The sequence below is a fragment of the Pseudopodoces humilis genome, chromosome 27 (genome assembly GCF_049639895.1).
Source record: "Pseudopodoces humilis isolate 2021_Gansu_Grassland_sample_001 chromosome 27, ASM4963989v1, whole genome shotgun sequence".
NCBI lineage: Eukaryota > Metazoa > Chordata > Aves > Passeriformes > Paridae > Pseudopodoces > Pseudopodoces humilis.
The window spans coordinates 5,475,250-5,493,964 of NC_142226.1; the positions used below are offsets into that span (position 1 = coordinate 5,475,250).

An 18,715-nucleotide genomic window follows, 5' to 3' on the forward strand; every position below is an offset into this window, starting at 1 on the left:
CAAGAGTGGAATTTCCCCCCTGGCAGCGATTCCAAGGGTGGAATTTCCCCCCTGGGCTGTCCAGCCCCAGCCAGGGGACAGGATAAACACGGGCTCCTCCCACCCATTCCAGGGTTCCTTAAAGAACTCCCGGACAGGAGCAGAAAATTCCATTTGTTTTACTAATTCTTTACACAAAACCCAGGTTTTACTGGATATTCCCAGCTCCTTGTCTTCCTGAACTCCTTTCTGCTGGAGCAGAGCTCTGGAACGCTCCTGCCCTCCCTGCACCTTTTCCTTCCTCAGGGAGAAATTTTTAAAGCAAACCAAATAAATAAAATGCTGTAATACCTCGAGTTCAGCGTCAGAAGGGACAATGGGATTGGGAACAGCCACGATCTGTGTGGCAGGCAGCTGCAATCCTACACAATCCCCACTTCCAGAGGGAAATCCACGGGAGGAATGAGGCAGGAGCCTCTCTCGGTCCCGGTGCTGCAGCGGGTGAGAGGAGCTGGGTACAGCCAGAAATAACCACACAAACACAGGCCTGACGCCTGCCACACGCAGCCAGTGCAAAACTAAAACTTTATTCACTTCAAGTAAACAGTTACACAATGTAAATCCAGGTGTTCAAAGAACAGCTACTCAACTATGGTTTAGAAAAAGTTACCCACCTGCAAGTTCTAGTCCAATAAAGCAATACAAAATATTTACAAATATACACAAGATTCCCATCTGTGGCTTCTGGATCTGTGTGCTCTCTATCTGAAAGAGAAACCTAAGATTCCAAAAATTAAGACCTCAAAATAAATACTCAGTATTAACAAAACTTCAAGCCCATGAGAAATCTCCGTCTCTCTACTGAGGGGTGTGAAGTGCTGCAGTCTGACAGGGACTCCCATCAGCGTGCTCGGAACAGGGAGCTTTTGGGTGAGAAGTTCAGGAATGTTTTCTTCTCCTCCTTCTTGACAGGAACCCACTGCCCATAGGGGCTTCCCTTCCTGTCATCCTCCCTGGCTGGAGAAACCACTGGCTCCTTAACCACAGCATGGCTCACTGGCTTCTGCAGGGCAGGCTTGGCCATTGTGTTCTGTGGAGGAAAAAAAAAGAGATTTCATCTAAGAAAAGGTGCTAAAGCCAAGGGGTTTATCTGTGCTCATCATATAAATCATAGAAATGTGTTCTCTGGGTGTCAATCCCTGAGTGCTAAGCTTGCATTACTAAAATGTGTAATGTGTTTTAAACTAGTTCAAGTTTTAAACTGTTCCAAGTTGAGGGTAAATACTTATTTCAAACACACTGCTGAGGTGTATTTAGGGCACTCGAAGAACTCCTCCAGAGAATTCATTATCAAACATGAAATTTCTTTTGTTACTGAGATCTTTATTTGGGGAAAGTCTGAGGCAGGAGGGTTGAGGCACTGGGATGCCACCACTCACTTTAGGGCTGAAGGAAACGCTCTCACTCACATCAGGGCTGAAGGAAATGCTCTCACTCACATCAGGGCTGAAGGAAACGCTCTCACTCACATCAGGGCTGAAGGAAATGCTCTCACTCACTTTAGGGCTGAAGGAAACGCTCTCACTCACTTTAGGGCTGAAGGAAATGGCATCACTCACATCAGGGCTGAAGGAAATGCTCTCACTCACTTTAGGGCTGAAGGAAACGCTCTCACTCACTTTAGGGCTGAAGGAAATGCTCTCACTCACTTTAGGGCTGAAGGAAATGCTCTCACTCACATCAGGGCTGAAGGAAATGCTCTCACTCACATCAGGGCTGAAGGAAATGCTCTCACTCACATCAGGGCTGAAGGAAATGCTCTCACTCACATCAGGGCTGAAGGAAATGCTCTCACTCACATCAGGGCTGAAGGAAATGGCATCACTCACTTTAGGGCTGAAGGAAATGCTCTCACTCACTTTAGGGCTGAAGGAAATGGCATCACTCACTTTAGGGCTGAAGGAAACACTCTCACTCACTTTAGGGCTGAAGGAAACACTCTCACTCACTTTAGGGCTGAAGGAAATGGCATCACTCACTTTAGGGCTGAAGGAAATGCTCCTCTGGATGGTTGTTCTCTCCACGCCACCCTTGGTCACGTCCTCAGCTGCACTCCCAGGTTGCTAAAGAAGAGCAGACACAGCTGAGGTGGGATCCCTGGGGCAGGGCAGGCACTGCACAGCACAACTGCAACATTTCAGGATTTATCTAAAGTAGCTGTAAAGCTACAACCCAGCAGGGCTGAGCCCACTGAGTCTGCCCAAGGCAGCTGTGCCAATTCCCATGGGAGTGGAGGCAGCTCCAGCCCCAGCTCAGAGAGGACTCAGAGTCACAGCACAAGCTGCCACACCAGAGCAGTGACAGTGGCAGCAGTTCTGCACACCCATCCTGCAGAGCTCGGGAGAACAACAATAAACTTATCTGCAAGGGATGCAGGCCTCTTCTTCTGTACTCTCTCAACATCTGGAATATATTGCATATGTTTATGAAAGGGATGCCTGGACCATTTGTGTCAAACCCTCAGCAAATTCCCTTTCCAACAGCAGCAGCTGAGCCAGGCAGTTGCTGCAGGTTTGTATTTACTGTGACTCAGGGTAACACACCACGACAGAACCAAACTAAAATTCACTTTAAGCTGCTCGAGTTTCTCCCTCCCTTCAGTTCACAGCAGCTACAGCCCACAAGTCCCTTAATTACCACCAGATTTTCTTCCTCATGTCTGGAACCATAGTCATGATTTCTATAAGACAGAAATAAAGTATGTAAAATGCATTGTGTGCTTGGGTATGGAATTTCTGGGAAACAGTTTGTTGCACATGAAAAGCTTTTAACAGTTAAAAAAGGCAGAAAGATTTAACCTTAAAAAAAATAAAATAACCCCACACTATTGACTAGGTGACTAGGTTTGGCAAGGAGAGTCCTGGTTTTAGGTCAGGAAGACATAAACTAGTGGAATTGATGGGAAATATCCCACTAGGAGAACAAGTCAAAGGAACAAGTCTCCTCTCCTTCCCCAGCTGTCCCTACTGGACACTCAGGGGATCAAACACCTCTGAGAGAGCTTCTGTGCTTCCAGCTTAAGGCAAAGCCTCGAGGTTTCTGGACAAGTTTTTGTTCAAGAGCTTGAACTCATAAGCACAACCTCTACAGTTGAACTACAACAGAGCCATGCAGACAAGTCTAAGAGGTGTTTACCTTTCCAGGGAGAACATTCCATACTTACCTCAGCTGACTCCGTGGCTTCCGCACGCTCCTGCTTCTCAGTTTTGACCTCTTTGGCAGGAGCAGAGATCTTCAGGCTGGCTGGCAGGACAATGTTGTCTGTTCCCAGAGCTTTGGCAGCATTGGCTTTTGCAATTTCCAGGAGTTCCCTCTTGTCTAGAAGAGAAAGGAATGAAAAAAAAAGAAGTGCTTTGTGTCACGTTAAAATCCACGTGCATCTACTCAAGCCTAAATTGTTCAGGTTTCATTCAAGCATCAACTGGGACTGATCTCATCACAGCCTTCAGAACATAACGTTCCGAAGAACAATTTTTATTAAATACATCTCTCCAACCACACTGAGGTTTTCCCTCACTTGGGCTTTACAAACCAATCAAGCAAAGGAGCATCTGCCTCATCCAAACAACACCTGTTTGTGGGCTCTCACATAAAGAAACCCCAAAAAACCCCCTCAAGTACCTTTTTCACTGAGGTGCAGAGGTGACCTGCTCCGAGAGCGTGTCCGGGAGCGGCTCCTCCAGCTCCTGTAGGCCTCGGGGTAGACGGTTCTGCCGAAGCCGTAGTACCTGCGGCCGCGGGAGCGCGAGCGGCTCCGGGAGTAGGAGCGCCGGTAGTAGGCCCTGCCGCGGGAGCGGGAGCGCGGCCGGGGGTAGCGGTGCCGGTAGTGCCGGGCCGGGTAGCGGCTGCGGTAGCGCCGGCAGCCGCGGGAGCGCGAGCGGCTGCGCGAGCAGGAGCGGGAGTAGCGCCGGGAACGCCGCGAGCGCCGCGCACGGGAGCGAGAGCGGGACCGGGAGCGGCTCCAGCTGCGCGAGGAGCGGCTGGAGGAGCTGCTGGAGCTGGAGCGGGAGCTGCACGAGGAACGGCTGGAGGAGCGGCTGGAGGAGCGGGCGCAGCTCCGCCTGGAGCTCCGCGGTGATTCCCTCTGCTGGGGCGAGCTGAGGCTCAGCTCGTCCATGAAATCCGTCATGTCGTCCGCCTTGCCGGCTTTCTGCGCGCCCTCAGCGCCTGCCTCGGGCTTGGCTGCTGCTCTGCAGTGCCCGGTCTCTGTTCCTGTGGGGTGCAGAGAGGAAGCTCAGCGTTTCTGCGTCTCCTCAGCAGCAAGGCCGGGGATAAAGAAATTCCCCAACAACCCCCAACCACCTCCCAGTAACAACTGAACTCTGCAATTCCCTCTCCTGCAGCCACAGAACTCAAACACAAGGCTGTATCAAAGAAAGGCTTCAGTTTAAACCATGTTCTGTGTGGAATTTGAGGGAAGTCCATGTGGGTTTTAAGTAATTCCTTTTGCAACACCTTTTTTCCCTCCAAAAAGGTAAAAAAGACATTCTTGAAAATAAATTTTCAAGGTATTTTATCTTCCATCTACCCTAAACACAGCCCATTGTATCTACAAAACAAAATAACCGTTTGCCTTCCAGCTCTGTACAAACTGAGGAGTTTTCTGCTACAATTCCACTGAGGTTTTTACTCCAACAAGGAGAAACTAAAGTATCTTTTAAGTACAAATCAGATGAGATCTTGCCTGTATCGTGCCATAACAGCATCCACACATCCCAGCAGTGAATGCAACAAGCTGCTGTTCAAAACATTCTACATAACAGCAGAGCCCAGGTGATGATTCAGCGATGCTTTATGGCTCTATATTAATAATTAAAATGGCTGTCCCTGGAGTGGCAGCCATTTTATGGCTACAGAGGTTACTCGGGGTAAGGATCTTATCACAAGACTTAAGCCCTGAGTTGCGTAACCAGTTTACACTTTAGGGAAGCTTGCTTTGACACCGAATTTCTATTTAGCGCTCAGCGCAAAGCGACGTTAGGCAACAAATCCAACCCCCGCACTGAAATGTGTAATTTAAGTTGTGTGAGAGTTGTCAGACGCACTTCTCTCGCTACTACTCCAGGTAAAGTTTCACTGCTTCACCTCTACGCTAGGGCCAAGGTCACACGGGTGGGACGGTAATTAAGATAAATCCCCAAGTGCCGCTTGCCATCGCCAACCCCCTCCCGGCCCGTGTCCGGCCCGGTCCATCGGGGCCCATGGTCGGTACCGGACCCCCCGAGCCCTCAGAGTCCCTCACTCACCGCTGGGCGCCGCCGGGCACGCCCCGCGCTGGTTTCCCTGAGGCACCTGGGCGCTCCTGGAATAAAACCAATAAAAACCCGTAAAAATCCACCCGGGAGGGATCCACGGCCCTCACACCGCAGCGGCCACCGCGATCGGCCTCACCCGCATCATACCCCCCCCCGACCCGCCGCCTCACCGGCTCCAGCCCGCCGGGCTGCCCCCGCACGGGTCCTGAGGGGAGAGCCCCGCTTCCTGAGTCACCCCCATAGCGCCGGGCCCGCTGCGCCAGCCGCGATCGGCGACAGAAGCGCGACAGAAGCGCGATAGAAGCGCAGCTCGCAGCCGCCTCCACCCGCTGCCGCCGCCCGCCAGCGACTGAGGGCCGGCCGAGAACCTTCCAGAACGTCCCTCCCGTTACGCAACCCGCGCGCTCGCGGCGCACGCGCCGGCCCCGCCCCCGGCGCTCGGGACTCGCCCCCCCCCCCCCCAACCCCTCCTCCCTCCGCCCCTGCGCGCGCGCGCTGCGCCTGCGCGCGGCCGCCGGCGCCGCGTCCCGTGACGGTGCGCGGGGGATGCGCGGTGCGGGCACGCGCGGGGGATGCGCGGGGCCAAGGGGCGCGCACGGTGCGGGCACGCGCGGGGGGATGCGCGGGGCCAAGGGGCGCGCACGGTGCGGGCACGCGCGGGGGATGCGCGGGGCCAAGGGGCGCGCACGGTGCGGGCACGCGCGGGGGATGCGCGGGGGGTGATCGGGGTGGAGGCTCTGGGTGCGGGCTCGGGGTGCCGGGGGATGCGCGGGGTGCGGGCTCGGGGTGCCGGGGGATGCGCGGGGTGCGGGCTCCTGGAGGCGGAGGATGCGCGGGGGATGCGCGGGTCGGGGCCGCGGCCCGGGGGAGGCGGCGGTGCCCGGGACCAGCGGCGGGTTCCGGCGGGCGGTCCCGGCCCCGGGCGGTCCCCGCGCTCCGCTCCCGCCCCTTTCCCGTGCGGACCGAGCTCGCTTTTCCTCCCGCAGTTGTTGGCAGCGCTGAACCATGTCCGGGTTCCTGGAGAGCCTGCGGTGCTCGGAGTGCGTGGACTGGGGCGAGAAGCGCAACACCATCGCCTCGGTGGCCGCGGGGGTGCTGGTACGGCCCCGCCCTGCTCGGGATTTTGGGATTCTTTTGGTTTTTCTGCCGTAAGATAAAAATTAGGAGCAGTTTGGGGGGGGGTCTCCCGCGTTACGAGTGGGAGGATGAGAGGAAACGGCTTCAAGTTGTGCCAGTGGAGGCTTAGGTGGAAGAAAAGGGGAAATTTCCCCGCTGAAAGGATGGTCAGGCTGGAGTCACTGCCCCTGGGAATGTTTAGGAAATACACGGATGTGGCATTTGGGGACACGCTTTAGTGCTGACCACGGTGGGCTGGAATTGATTTTAGAGGGCTGCTCCAACCTGAGCAACTCCAGGGAAAGAAAGAACAGGGATAAATTGTCCCTGTGTGGAGCAGCAGAGTTACTGACAAAATCTGGCCCGCTTTCTCCCATCCGTTTTTTGTTTCAATTTCACAGTTTTACCCAGGAAGTAACTGCTGGAGTGAGCTTTGCAGTCAGCTTGATCCCAAATCAGAACTAATGGTGTTACCAGTGGCTCTGAGACAATTGAACAGCAATGATGTTTTCTCTGGAGCAATCTCACAGGCTGAGGAAAGGCTGTGTCTAATTCCAAACTCTTCTTTTCCCCCCCAGTTTTTCACAGGCTGGTGGATCATCATCGATGCCGCTGTGAAATACCCACAAGTGGAAGACTTCAACCATTCCTACCACGCCTGCGGGGTGATAGCCACCATCGCATTCCTGATGTGAGGACACAGCCCAGCCCCTTTGTGCGCTTCACAGTGAAAAGGAGAAGCTTTTCACGCCCCTTTTTGTCCCGTTTTTGTCCCGTTTTTCCCCAGGATCAACGCCGTGTCCAACGGGCAGGTGCGGGGGGACAGCTACAGCGAGGGCTGCCTGGGCCAGACAGGTACCAGGGGGTCCCCAGCTGTGCCAGGGGGGGTTCCTGGGGGTCCCACGGCTGCAGGATATCCCCAAATCCCATTCTAGGGGCTCGGATCTGGCTCTTCATCGGCTTCATGATGGCTTTTGGATCCCTCATTGCTTCCATGTGGATCCTTTTTGGGGGCTACGTGGTTAAAGGTAAGACCTGACCTTGTTTTTGGGAGTTTTAAGGTGTTTTAAATGACTCCTGAATATTAGAACTGGTATTTAGAGGGTTTCTAGGCAGGCCCAGCTTGAATATTTTGCCCTACACACCAATATCCTATATAATTACTAATATATAATTACTAATATATATACTACTATGTGTTATGTAATATATATACTACTGTAATATATATAATACATATAGTACTATATGTACTAAAAAAATATGTACTATAAAATTATACTAATTTTGGGGTGGATTTGATCTAAGTACAAACTTCCTCTACAAACCCAGCTCTTGCCCAACTGGGAACTCCATGGATATAATTAAACTGCTGCAGTTTTAAGGGAATAATTCCCTGAGTGAACATTTATTCCCAGACTACAAATTACTGAGTTCCTGCAGATTGCTCCCAAAGCCTCTCTGCTAAATTAGCACAAGGGAAATGATGTGTCAGAAATGGGATATGCTTCAAAATTGCTTCCAAAAAAGTTGATGGGGATTTTTTTTCCCTCTTAGAAAAGCCAGTGGTGTACCCAGGAATAGCTGTGTTTTTCCAGAATGCATTCATCTTTTTTGGGTAAGACTGTCCTCTTTTATTTATTTCCCATTTAATTGGTTTTTAATGATAAAAAACTGCAACTTGCTGCGATCTGTTTGGTCCTGAAGTCCTGTTTTGTAACCAGACCTGTGTGAATAAAGTGGGATCTGCCTGCACAGGAGCTGGATTAACAAATTCCCCTTGAAATCCTGTGTTTAAAACCAGAGGAATTTGATTTCTGGTGTCCCTTTTGCTGTGTTTTTACAGGGGCCTGGTGTTCAAGTTCGGTCGCACAGAGGATTTGTGGCAGTGAACCCCAGCCTGGAGTGCCCTGGGCTTTAACTGCACCCCAAAAAGTTTTGTAAAACCATTTTGTAAACCTTCCATTGTGTCTAAAGAGAAATCAAGGAAAGCTGAAAGCACTAAATACAGCTCTATTCTGTTTATTTTTTTTACTCTTGTACGTCCACTTCAATGTTGTGGTGTTTTTGAGAAATGGAAAATTGCTACAAACAACAGTGGAGTCACTTTTCTAAAATGCTGTTTGCTACAAATAAAAGGAGAGTGGAATATGGATGTATTTAACCAGCTGTTTCTATGATGTTATTTACAACCCAGGACTTACTAAAAACTGCATTAAAACAACCTTTTAACAGGTATTTATTAAATATTTCCTATATCTGGGCAATATAACCATTTCTTCAATTTCAAAACTTGCTGGTGTGTGGCTTTTCTTGTGTAATTCAGAACTGTGGTGGTTTGGGCTTTTTTTCTTTTTCCCCCCCTGAATATTTCATTTATCCTGTGGTGATAAAGAGGAAGTTTCTGGGAAGTAGCAACTCACAGTTGTGTGTAGAAGGTTTGGGCTGAACTCCTGCTGGTTCTGTGGGAGCTGGGAAGGAGGAAAACTGGCTCTTCCCCTGCAATCCTGCATTCCTTGGGAGCTGATCTGCTCATCCCAGGGAGTGAATGAGGCCAGTGAGCCTCATCAAAGGACTCAGCCTTGTCACGAGCTCCCTCCTTCATTCCTCACAGGGCTGCTGAAGGAACAGAAAACAGCCACGTTTTCACTCCTTTATTAGGTAAGCACTGCTGGGAGATTTTCTGTGTCAACTATTTTTGAGAGTAAGAGACACTGAGGATCACACTCCACTTCAAGAGCGGGGTTCACTGGCAGAAAATCCTCTGCACCTCCAAAATTGGGTGCTGGGCCAGGCTCTCCCCTCCCAGACCCTGCCTGAGCTCTGTTTGTGTTTTACATCTGGCAGCAAACCTTTCAGCAGCACCATCCACAGCTGAACTTTTTGCCATCACAACCTCCCAACATCCAGCCCCAGCCAAGTAATCCCAGATTTTTCCAGGAGTTCCAGTCTGGCAGGATGCAGAGCTCTGGGCCTGCTCCAGCACACTCATCAAATCCTGGCTTGTCAAGGCCTTCAGAACAATGAATTCAGCTTAAAAACCTGAGTATTTTACTGGAGACGAAGTGCTCCTTGAGAAATTACACTTTGAAATCCATCATTTTGCCTTTTAAACTCAGGAGTTAAACACAGTTCAGTGTTTCCAAGCATTTGGATTGATAAGCCAAGAATGCAGCCAACTTTTTTTGTACATATCTTACAAAAAAATATTTAAGGCCAACAAAGTAGAAAAGCTGAATGCATCTGAAGTTTGCATCTGTGAATTTACATTTTGTCTTTCAAGAATAACTGGAACAGTTTGATTTTTGAGTGTCCATTTGGAGTGGCTTTTGTGGGCCTCAGAATTGGTATTTCAGTGCTCTTTGAACCCATCGTAGCTGTTGAGTTTTCCTGGTGATAAAGAGGAGAATCTTATCTTGGTCCTGTTAGTCAGCTGGGATCCTCCACTCAAAATCCAACAGACAAGTGAGGAAACTGTCAACACAAACATTCTTGTATCAGAACATATCAAATCATCACAGAAAAAAAACCCAAAACAAATGGAAAAACTGACTAAACGCTTATTTTCACCCATTTGTTTATCAGATACAGCCTCACATCAGCACCTAAAGGTGCCCAAGGACTGTTTGTGCAGCAAAATGTGCTGCCTAAAGGAATAACCCTTTTTTCCCCTCATTTTTTAAATTCAAATACCTGGAGTTCTTCATCAAGGTGCTAAATGAACTCCCCCACAGGGAATCTGAAATCATTTTGAAACTCACCTCCCAGTAAAATTGGTCATCAAAGTACTTTGAGACATGCCCAGCTTTGAGCAGTTTGACGTTTAAGATTACACCTGTGGGTAAAAAGAGATACAAAATAAACATAAACACCGGGTCAAGGGGAGGTGTTACAGGAGTTTCTTGGTAACATTTATCCAAATGTATCAGATCAAAACACAAACTCGGACCTAAATCCTCCAGCAGAGCCCCCTGACTGGAGCTGGCCTTAAATACAAAAAGAGGCTTGCCAGGGATCAAGGCTTGGGATTCTAAAATGAATTACTTTTGATAAAACCCCATTAAACAGCTGCTAGGTTATGAAAACACATCAAAATGATGAGAAGTGCCTGTGTATTTAAAACAATCTGGCTTCTCAGCACTTAGTTTGGCATTTCTGATGGGAATCTGGATTTTTAAACAATTGGTTAAACACTGGTTCTTTCAGATGGATGTTTTCTAAAATTTCCCTTCTTCGTTACACTTCAAGTAATGCAAAGGTTTAAATAAATTAAAACACTCAAAAAAAAATCATTGTAGGGTGTGTTTCCCAGCAATTTTCATTGGTGATTTCTCTGTTACTCCAGACAGAATTAGGGGCTGGGGAAAAGCAGCAGCTGCCACAGAGCAGAGCATCCCGTGGCAGCCACGTGAGTGCTGCTGCTCCCAAAGCAGCAAAAAGTCCCCGAAATCCCAAAATCTCTTGATCAAAGGGCTGCAGCTGGGCTGAGCCACGCCCTGATGTCATTGAAACTTTGCACATTTGCTCCAAAAGGACTGAAAAGTGACAAACCCCAGATTGGGGCGTCTTCTGTCACTAAGGCAACACCCAAAAGTGGAAGTTATTTTCATCTTCACACCTCTCCTGTCTGCAGGTTGAAGGCAGCTGTTAAACCTTGGTTAAAATAAAACTTCAGCACTGAAAGAATGGTGCTGCTGGGTTATTTCTGTGCAAAATAGCTCTTCTCCTTCAAAAGCCTGGCTGGGATGAGTCCCTGGCATTAATATTTGCATTTACTGCACGAGTGATTCACCCACAGAAACCTGCTCCAAGGAAATAAAGGAATTCCTGGGATGTTTCAGTACTGACCTGTAATCAAACCTGTTATCAAGGCAGTGCTGATGGTCTGGCAGAAGGCACCAATGTCAACAAAGATCAAATAGCCCAGACTGAAAAGCAAAAAAAAGTGTTTCACCTTTTACTTAGCATTTAACACTGTGAATGAATCTGCATCTATCAAAATCTCCCACAGAAACTGTAATTCTCAAACCTGCAGTTGCAGTGAGATGTTTTTGGAACATACCAGAAAACTAATGCAGACTTCAGAGGATTTATTTTATCCATCTTTTTGGTATTAAAACTTCATTAAATTTGTTTTGTTAAGAGCATAACGAGAAGTGTCAGGCCTTCATGCTGCACCCTGATTTCTCTCTCCCTAATTATTTATCTTCGTTATTTAATGCAAGAATTTATCTACCTGGATAAATTACTCCATTGTTTATGAATCCCATTTTCTATGACAACGAGAACAACAGCAGCCACAGCTCCAAGCACAGCAGGCAAACCAAAAGTGAAATGAACTCCACAAGTATCCTGAATCTTCAAAGCACGATTAAAGCACCTCTGGGAAGAAGAAAAGGTTTAATTGGCACCCAGAAACACAAGTTGGGAATTGCAGATCAGCTGTTGCAGAGCTAGAGGATGAATTTGCTCTCAGGAGCAAATCCTGCACTCTGCTCAGAACACCTCAGGTTTCCCTTGGAAAAGAGGTTTTTCCCTTGGGGTTATCTTGCATTGAAAAAGAATCTTAGCTTATCCAAGAACCATTTTGAGGTTTGAGCATTACCTGTAAACAGTGAGATCCCAGGATGGTGATGACACTGCCAAGCAGCCCCAGAATCATGGCAATCCAAGGGTGCAGGATTCTGGATGCTGTGTAACTGATGGTGACCCCTCCAGCCAGGACTGCACTGTGGATGTGAGTCTGTACAAGAACAAGAACGGGGAGTTAAGGGACTTTTTACAAGGGTTTGTAGTGATAGAACAAGGGGCAATGGCCTTAAACTGAAAGAGGGAAGGTGCAGATTAAATATTAAGAATGAATTGTTCCCTGGGAGGGTGGGGAGGCCCTGGCACAGGGTGCCCAGAGCAGCTGGGGCTGCCCCTGGAACCCTGAGAGTGTCCAAGGCCAGGTTGGACAGGGCTGGGAGCAGCCTGGGACAGTGGAAGGTGTCCCTGCCACGGCAGGAGTGGAATGAGGTGATCTCTGATGCTCCTTGCCATCCAAACCTGTCTGTGAGTCTGTGACTGTCAGACCCTGGACTTGGTTTCAGTTAACAGCTGTTGTATTGCCAGTGTGCTCCTGAGGGTACCAGAAAATCCCTTTGAACAGAAAAAACCCCGTGCAGGGATGCTCCCTCACCCTTACCATTCTGAACTTGCCATCCTTGGAGGTCAGAGCAGACAACATGAAGGCAGCCACAGCACTCACTGCGAGGGCCAAGTAAGTGTTGAGCACTGCTTGCTTCTTGGAGTCAGCCAGGATAGAATTGAAGCTTGGCCAGAACACCCAGACAAACACAGTGCCTTGGGGACAAGGACAAGAGACCCTCAGGAGCTGCTCTGAGGCACAGGGAACCCATCACTGCCTGTCTCTGGACACAGCCCACACTGTGCATTCACTGTAATTCCCAAACCTTTCCCAAAGCAGAGCCTCCTCTAAGGGCAGTCCCAGCGAGGAACTGCTGCTGTCAAACCTCCATGGCCACCCAGGCTTCTCCAACAGGAATGAAAACAGGTTCTCCTGCTTCTGTGCCCTTAATGGTCAGCACTGGGGAAGCCCAGGCTCCCTGGAGCCCAGTCCTGCCTGGCAGGATGCATGACTCCCTGCATGCCAGGGGATGCACGTGCACAGATGGAATTGCAGCCAGCAGAGGGATGTGGTGGCCTCAGAGCGCCTCAGGCTGATGGCACAGCCCTGAGCACAGACACAGACCCTGCCCAGCTGGGACAAAGTTTCCAGCCCACTGCCATCACTGATGTTGTGTTCCCCACCCCACAGAGGCACCAGATCCTTGTGCAATCCACCTGACATTTGGTGTGTTCTTGTCCAAGACCCCCAACAAGTGACACAGGCGTTGTCACTGTGAGGCACAAATGCAGTTTCCAGCAGCCCTGGCAGGCTCTGATTGTGCACCAGCTCGTCTGGGCTCTGTGAAATCCAGCTCCCATTGCTAATATCCACGGTGTCAGTGCACCAAGGCAGAGATAACCCTGCCTCAGATGGGAGAGGCCATTTCAGCTACTCTAAACCTACACTGAGGACTTGTGAGATGATTCACCCTGTTCCCATTGATTAGGCAGTCAGTCATGAATATAGATATAAAATCTGCTGAAGTATTCTAATGAGAATCTGCTGAGCTCTGGAAATGAACAGCAAACAAGAACTCCAGGGACACAAAAGAGCAGCACTTCAATTTGGTATTCCCTAACCTGGGCAAAGACTGACTGAGGATGAGACTCTGTGGACTCCTGCAGGAAGCTCTGGGTTCAGCTAGTGGCACAACCAGAACTATAAAAGTTGTGATAATAAGAAAAGGAATGAAAGTCCCAGACACCAGATCCTCTCTGGTGGGCCACTCCCCACCCTTCCCCAGGCTTTATCTTTTTATTTATGTTACCAGCAGGGACTGCCCCTTTCTATCTCTGTGCACCACCTGGAGAAGCAGCCTGAGCTCTGCTGAAATACAAGTTATGAGCTCAGCTCTGGCCCACAGCCCCTCACCAGCAGGCCTGGACAAACCAGAGGGGACAACCTGGCCAGGAAAGGGAGTGCTGAAGCTGGAGAAAGAACTGCTAACCTGGAGTAGCTTTTATGCTGAGGTGACAAAAGCAATCTGAGCCCCAGCTGGGGCCAGGTAGGAATGTCACAAACCAGAGCACAGCAGCAGTTTCTGTGCATTTCAACCCCCAACCCTCATCCAGCAATCCCTGCAATCCCTTGTCCAGCTGAGGCATTGCAGCCCAGGACTCACCCAGCATGGAGAACAGGTCTGACTTTGGGGTGCTCCTGTGCTTGTCCAGCCCTGGGGCAGGCGCAGGGAAGCGGGAGGTGACTGCCAGACCAAAGTAGGCTCCAAAGAGGTGCACATGCATCAGGGTGAGGTGCTCTGGGACCTGCAGCAACAGAATATTCACCATCTGTGGGCTGATTCAGGCCACACAAAGCCTTTGCTGCAGCTCCTGACAGAGCCGTTCCAAAGCCCCAGTGACATTTCCCCTCACACATCTGAGAATCCCACCAGGGTACCTGCAGGAGTGTCCTGTTGATGCATCTGCTCACATAGAAAATGATTAATTCCACCAGGGTCATCACAATTAACTGCACAGGACTGGCCTTCCCCAGCACAGCCCCAGAGGAGATGGCCACAGCAGTCATGCTCACCACAGCCTTTGCCAGACTGCAAGAAAGAAAGGAGAGAAAAACAACTCAGTCTCAGGGTGACACCAGGGCCGATAAAAAGGAACAGAACAATGTACTTAAAAACCAAGAACCCTCTAAAATGCCTGTAAAAGTGACTCTGCTCATCCCTAGAAGCACAAGGAGCAATCAGCAATTCTGGAAAAGCTCTAACACAAACTCGTTACCTTCTCATGCCAACTTCACTTTGCTGTAGGCTAAGGAAAACTAATAAATCATCTACCAGCACAGAGCACTGGACACCAAGAACAATCAGCAAGAGGTTGAATCCAGTGCTGCTAAAGCCATATCTTCTCAGAACTATCAGGAAGAAGCCAAATCCAAAAATGACCATGTGGTTGACATCTTGAAATTCTGCAGGACAGAAAATAACAGGACAGCAGTGAAATTAATGCAGATTTCTGCTTTAGAAAACATCAATTAAGAAATTACAATTAACTAAGAAGCCTACAGATAAAAAACTAAGTTTTTTAACTAAGCCACTACTGTTTAGAGCTTGCAAAGAATTCCAGAGCTTTCTTTCCAATCTATAATCAGAGAAAAAAATACCCTTAATGCTGATTTTTACACAGTGACCTGAATGGATGACACAGGATGGGGACTGAGAGGTCAAAAAACCCAACAGAAAACTGACCAAAAATACAATTTAGCACACCTGGGATATAAAGGAACCCCCACCACTCCTGGCAAGTTCAAAGAGCAATAAAACCGTTCTGCAGGGCACACAGCAGGAGCATCATCCCTCCTTTCCCAGCATATTCCAGGCTTACCTGGGTAGAAATTGGACGGGGAGTAGATGTCACCGACACCTGGGAAGACAAAGAAAGAGCGGATGAGGAAGAGAGTTTGCAGAGACAGGATCAGCCAGGGCACGCTGCAGCGGAAGTTGAGGTAACGGGAAGGCATCGTGCGCTCGGCTACATGAAGCACCAACACGTGAATTATTCCTTCTCCCTGTAAAAATGCCCTGCTGTCCTCACACCAATGGCAAAGGAGGTGTGGGGGGCCAGCTGGGAGAATTCGGCGAGAGATAAAAGCGCCAAGAGGCGTGAGCAGCTCCTTATCTGTGCTGTGGCAGGAGCTCAGCCCAGCTCACAGAGAGCCCCTGGACACAGGCACAGGCGGCTGCCACCACCCCCAGGACACCTCCCGGGGCCTGGCAGCTCCCCAGAGGGCAAGAAGAACACACACTCCCTGAGCAGAATCATCATTTGTGGGCTTTGGTGCTGTCACAGGAAGGTGGGGAGGGTCCTGCTGAGACCCCCAGTGGGATTCCACAGCCCTGCAGACACATCCCACAGCAAACCCTGGATGGGTGGATCCAGGGAATCAGGGACCTCTGGAGATGCAGCACCTCCTCCTCCTACTGGAGGATCAGTCTGCTGTTCACAGAACAGCTCCAGGGACGCTTTATGGATCCATAGTACAAATCATGGGGTGGTTTGGGTGGGAAGGGACCTTAAATCCCATCCAGTCTCACCCTTCCATGGCAGGGACACCTTCCCCTGCCCCAGGCTGCCCCAAGCCCTGTCCAGCCTGGCCTTGGGCACTGCCAGGGATCCAGGGGTAGCCACAGCTTCTCTGTGCCAGGGCCTCACCTCCTCTGAATAAAGAATTTCCTCTTAATATCCATCCCAACCCTGCCCTCTGACAGTTCAAAGCCATTCCCCCTTGTCCTGCCATATAAAAATCCCTCTCCTCCCTTTATGAGCCCCCTTTAGGCACTGGAGGAACATTTGTCCCCCCTCAGCATTCCCTGTGCCTGTGAAGTGAGCCCTCTGTGCAGGAAATTCAGATTAAAGCACTGTAATTACACCTCAGACTCTGCTCTGAGGCTGTCACAAACCCAGAGCTGAGCTGGCACAGCATAGAAATGGGGAGAAACGTGCTCAGAAATAGGGATAAAGCCACCTGCTGGTGACAGGGACATTTATCAGGCAAAAATATACACGGAAAACTCACAGCTCACTTAAATTTTAGGACATCCCTCCTGCCAACCCAGGCTGTAGGGCACAATAATAGTGTTCAAAGCATCTCTGCAAGGTTTGGATTTGTGGTGACAGCTTGAACCTTCCTCCCATCCAACATCAAACTGCTTTAATAGCAAATCACTTCAATCCCAAAGCCCTCTCCCAGTTTTCGTTTAGGCCTAACAAAGTTAAATATCCCTACACACATTTCAGAAACTTCTAAATGACATAGAAAAAAACCAAAAAACTTTCCTAGGCATGCAAAGCACTGCCCTGGCTTCAGGAAAATCCTGATGCAGTAAGATCCACATTCAGGTTCTTTTTCTGGGAATTCTCTGAGCCCATGGGTAACTCAGACAGAACCAGAACACCTGGTGAACTTTCTCTGGACAGAACAACAGTTCAAGCAGCAATTTAGGAATTAATTTAGCTAACACAATGTAGCCTCTTTGCTACCTGCTAGTAAATCCCCTCAGTGTTAACACCCAGGGAAAGCATCCCAAATGTGAGGAATTCACCCATTTTCCCTCAGGATGACACATTGGAAAGGTGATGCTCAGACTCACAGCTTATACATCCAAACACAGACCAAAGGTCGGTGATCTCTGCCAGGGTGAAGCACAAATTAACTTTTATATTAGGAAAAAGTTCTTCCCCACGAGGGTGGGGAGGCTGTGGCTGTCCCTGGATCCCTGGAAGTGTCCAAGGCCAGGTTGGATGAAGCTTGGAGCAGTTTGGGACAGTGGAAGGTGTCCTTGCCCATGACAGGGGATGGAACAAGATGATCTTCAAGGTCTCTTCTAGCCCAAACAAATCCATGATGCCTCGATTCTAAATTATAACTCTACTGCCAGGAAAACACCCTCATGACTCAGTCCAACACCCTCCTGGGACAGTTTTAACGCCGTTTTGGGACCCGCACTCCTCACACTCAGCCTTGCTCTGGGTGATCCATCATCCCCTGGCAGGCCCAGCCCAGCCCCGGAGCAGCCCAGGCCGCGGGCACCGCCACCCCGCACCCAGCCAGGCCCGGGCGGGGCCCACACCGCGCTCCGGCTCCCTCAGGAGCGGCGCCGCCATAGTTCCCCTCACGGCTCCCACAGGCCGCAGAGGACTCAGGGACTCGGGGAGGGGGCTCCACGGAGACCCCAACCGCGGGCCCAGGGCTGGGGGCGCAGCCGGGCTGCCCTAGCGAGCAGAGCCCGGAGCGCGGCCCCACAGCGCTGCCGCCGCCCGGCCGTGACTCGGCAGCCCCCGCTGGCGGCAGCGGCGGAACCCGCCCGGCCCCGCCCCTCGCTCAACGCCCGCCCCCTCCCCACAGGCCGCCCATAGGGACTGCCCTCCTATTGGCCGAGCTCAGCTCCTCCTGGCCTCTGATTGGTCTATCCCCAGCACCGGCCGTCTTTGGGCTGCGCGTCCTGCACTGCGATTGGTTCGCTCGCGTGTCACTCAGCTGCGCGCGCTATTTATTGGCTGGCGAGGCCCGTCATTCCCCGCGGGGGTTATTTTGCCCTCCGGTGAGCCGGCAGCGTAGGCCGCGCTGTGGGGGCGGCGCCGGGAGTCGCAAACTGTCACTGCTTGTTTTTGCACCTGAGACATTGCATCCCCTTCCCCAACTGCCCATTTGCCAGCGAGGTTGTCAATCAAGCGGGAGAGGTGGCACCTCTGTGCTACGGTGACAGAGGAAATTGAGCCCTCCTTCTTCCGTTTCCGAGTGGATGGCTGAGCTGTCCTTTTATTTTTCTGTTTCTCTTCCATTGGGCAGTTTTGCTGTCGGTCACTGCAAGGGGCAGGAACAAGCCCGCAGCGCAGTAGGCGGGAGGAGACTCAAATCTATATCATGATTGGTTGACAGATCTGTCAATCAAAAAGCGCAATCTCTGATTGGGTTGTACGGCCGTCATTCACAGGGGTGGGCGTGCCACGCGACGGCACGAGGCGGGCTCAACTTTCTAGCACTGCGATTGGTCTATTCTACCGTCTGTCTGACTGTCCTCGCTGCTGATTGGTCGCAGATGCTGTCACTCAGATAGTTTCCACCGTTTGATTGGTCAGCGCCGGGGAGGCGGGGCGCTGCGCGGCGGCTGCGCGGGGGG

The 18,715-nt window shown here is 50.5% G+C and overlaps 3 protein-coding genes across 11 annotated transcripts; 1 reads left to right on the plus strand and 2 right to left on the minus strand.

Moving 5' to 3' along the window:
* Positions 1–545: 545 nt before the first annotated feature.
* On the minus strand, positions 546–5,684 carry RSRP1 (arginine and serine rich protein 1). 5 transcript variants are annotated; one of them, XM_088067536.1, is made up of 6 exons: positions 5,465–5,676; positions 5,286–5,341; positions 3,661–4,251; positions 3,203–3,357; positions 1,989–2,102; positions 546–1,069 (listed from the first exon to the last, which is right to left on the minus strand). In XM_088067536.1, the coding sequence occupies exons 1-6, from the start codon at positions 5,533–5,535 to the stop codon at positions 881–883; spliced, it is 1,176 nt and encodes a 391-aa protein (XP_087923662.1). In that variant the 5' UTR covers positions 5,536–5,676; the 3' UTR covers positions 546–880. The 5 variants fall into 5 exon arrangements, 4 of the variants coding, with proteins under 4 accessions (XP_087923662.1, XP_087923663.1, XP_087923664.1 ...); XM_088067537.1 differs by having other exon boundaries at positions 2,019–2,102; positions 5,465–5,671; XR_015774607.1 differs by having other exon boundaries at positions 1,005–1,069; positions 2,019–2,442; positions 5,465–5,684.
* A 79-nt stretch (positions 5,685–5,763) lies between these two features.
* On the plus strand, positions 5,764–8,702 carry TMEM50A (transmembrane protein 50A). Of its 4 annotated transcripts, none has more exons than XM_005529707.3 (7): positions 5,764–5,829; positions 6,281–6,392; positions 6,989–7,101; positions 7,198–7,265; positions 7,346–7,438; positions 7,968–8,028; positions 8,257–8,702. In XM_005529707.3, exons 2-7 carry the CDS (start codon positions 6,300–6,302, stop codon positions 8,300–8,302), a joined length of 474 nt encoding a protein of 157 aa, XP_005529764.1. In that variant the 5' UTR covers positions 5,764–5,829; positions 6,281–6,299; the 3' UTR covers positions 8,303–8,702. The 4 variants fall into 4 exon arrangements, with proteins under 4 accessions (XP_005529764.1, XP_087923643.1, XP_087923642.1 ...); XM_088067517.1 differs by having other exon boundaries at positions 5,805–5,892; XM_088067516.1 differs by having other exon boundaries at positions 5,817–5,847.
* A 347-nt stretch (positions 8,703–9,049) lies between these two features.
* On the minus strand, positions 9,050–17,850 carry RHCE (Rh blood group CcEe antigens). 2 transcript variants are annotated; one of them, XM_088067514.1, is made up of 11 exons: positions 17,186–17,850; positions 15,420–15,458; positions 14,817–15,003; positions 14,479–14,629; positions 14,204–14,345; positions 12,598–12,755; positions 12,016–12,153; positions 11,647–11,792; positions 11,259–11,338; positions 10,172–10,245; positions 9,050–9,884 (listed from the first exon to the last, which is right to left on the minus strand). In XM_088067514.1, the coding sequence occupies exons 1-11, from the start codon at positions 17,436–17,438 to the stop codon at positions 9,858–9,860; spliced, it is 1,395 nt and encodes a 464-aa protein (XP_087923640.1). In that variant the 5' UTR covers positions 17,439–17,850; the 3' UTR covers positions 9,050–9,857. The 2 variants fall into 2 exon arrangements, with proteins under 2 accessions (XP_087923640.1, XP_005529763.2); XM_005529706.3 differs by lacking the exon at positions 17,186–17,850 and having other exon boundaries at positions 15,420–16,047.
* Positions 17,851–18,715: the final 865 nt, after the last annotated feature.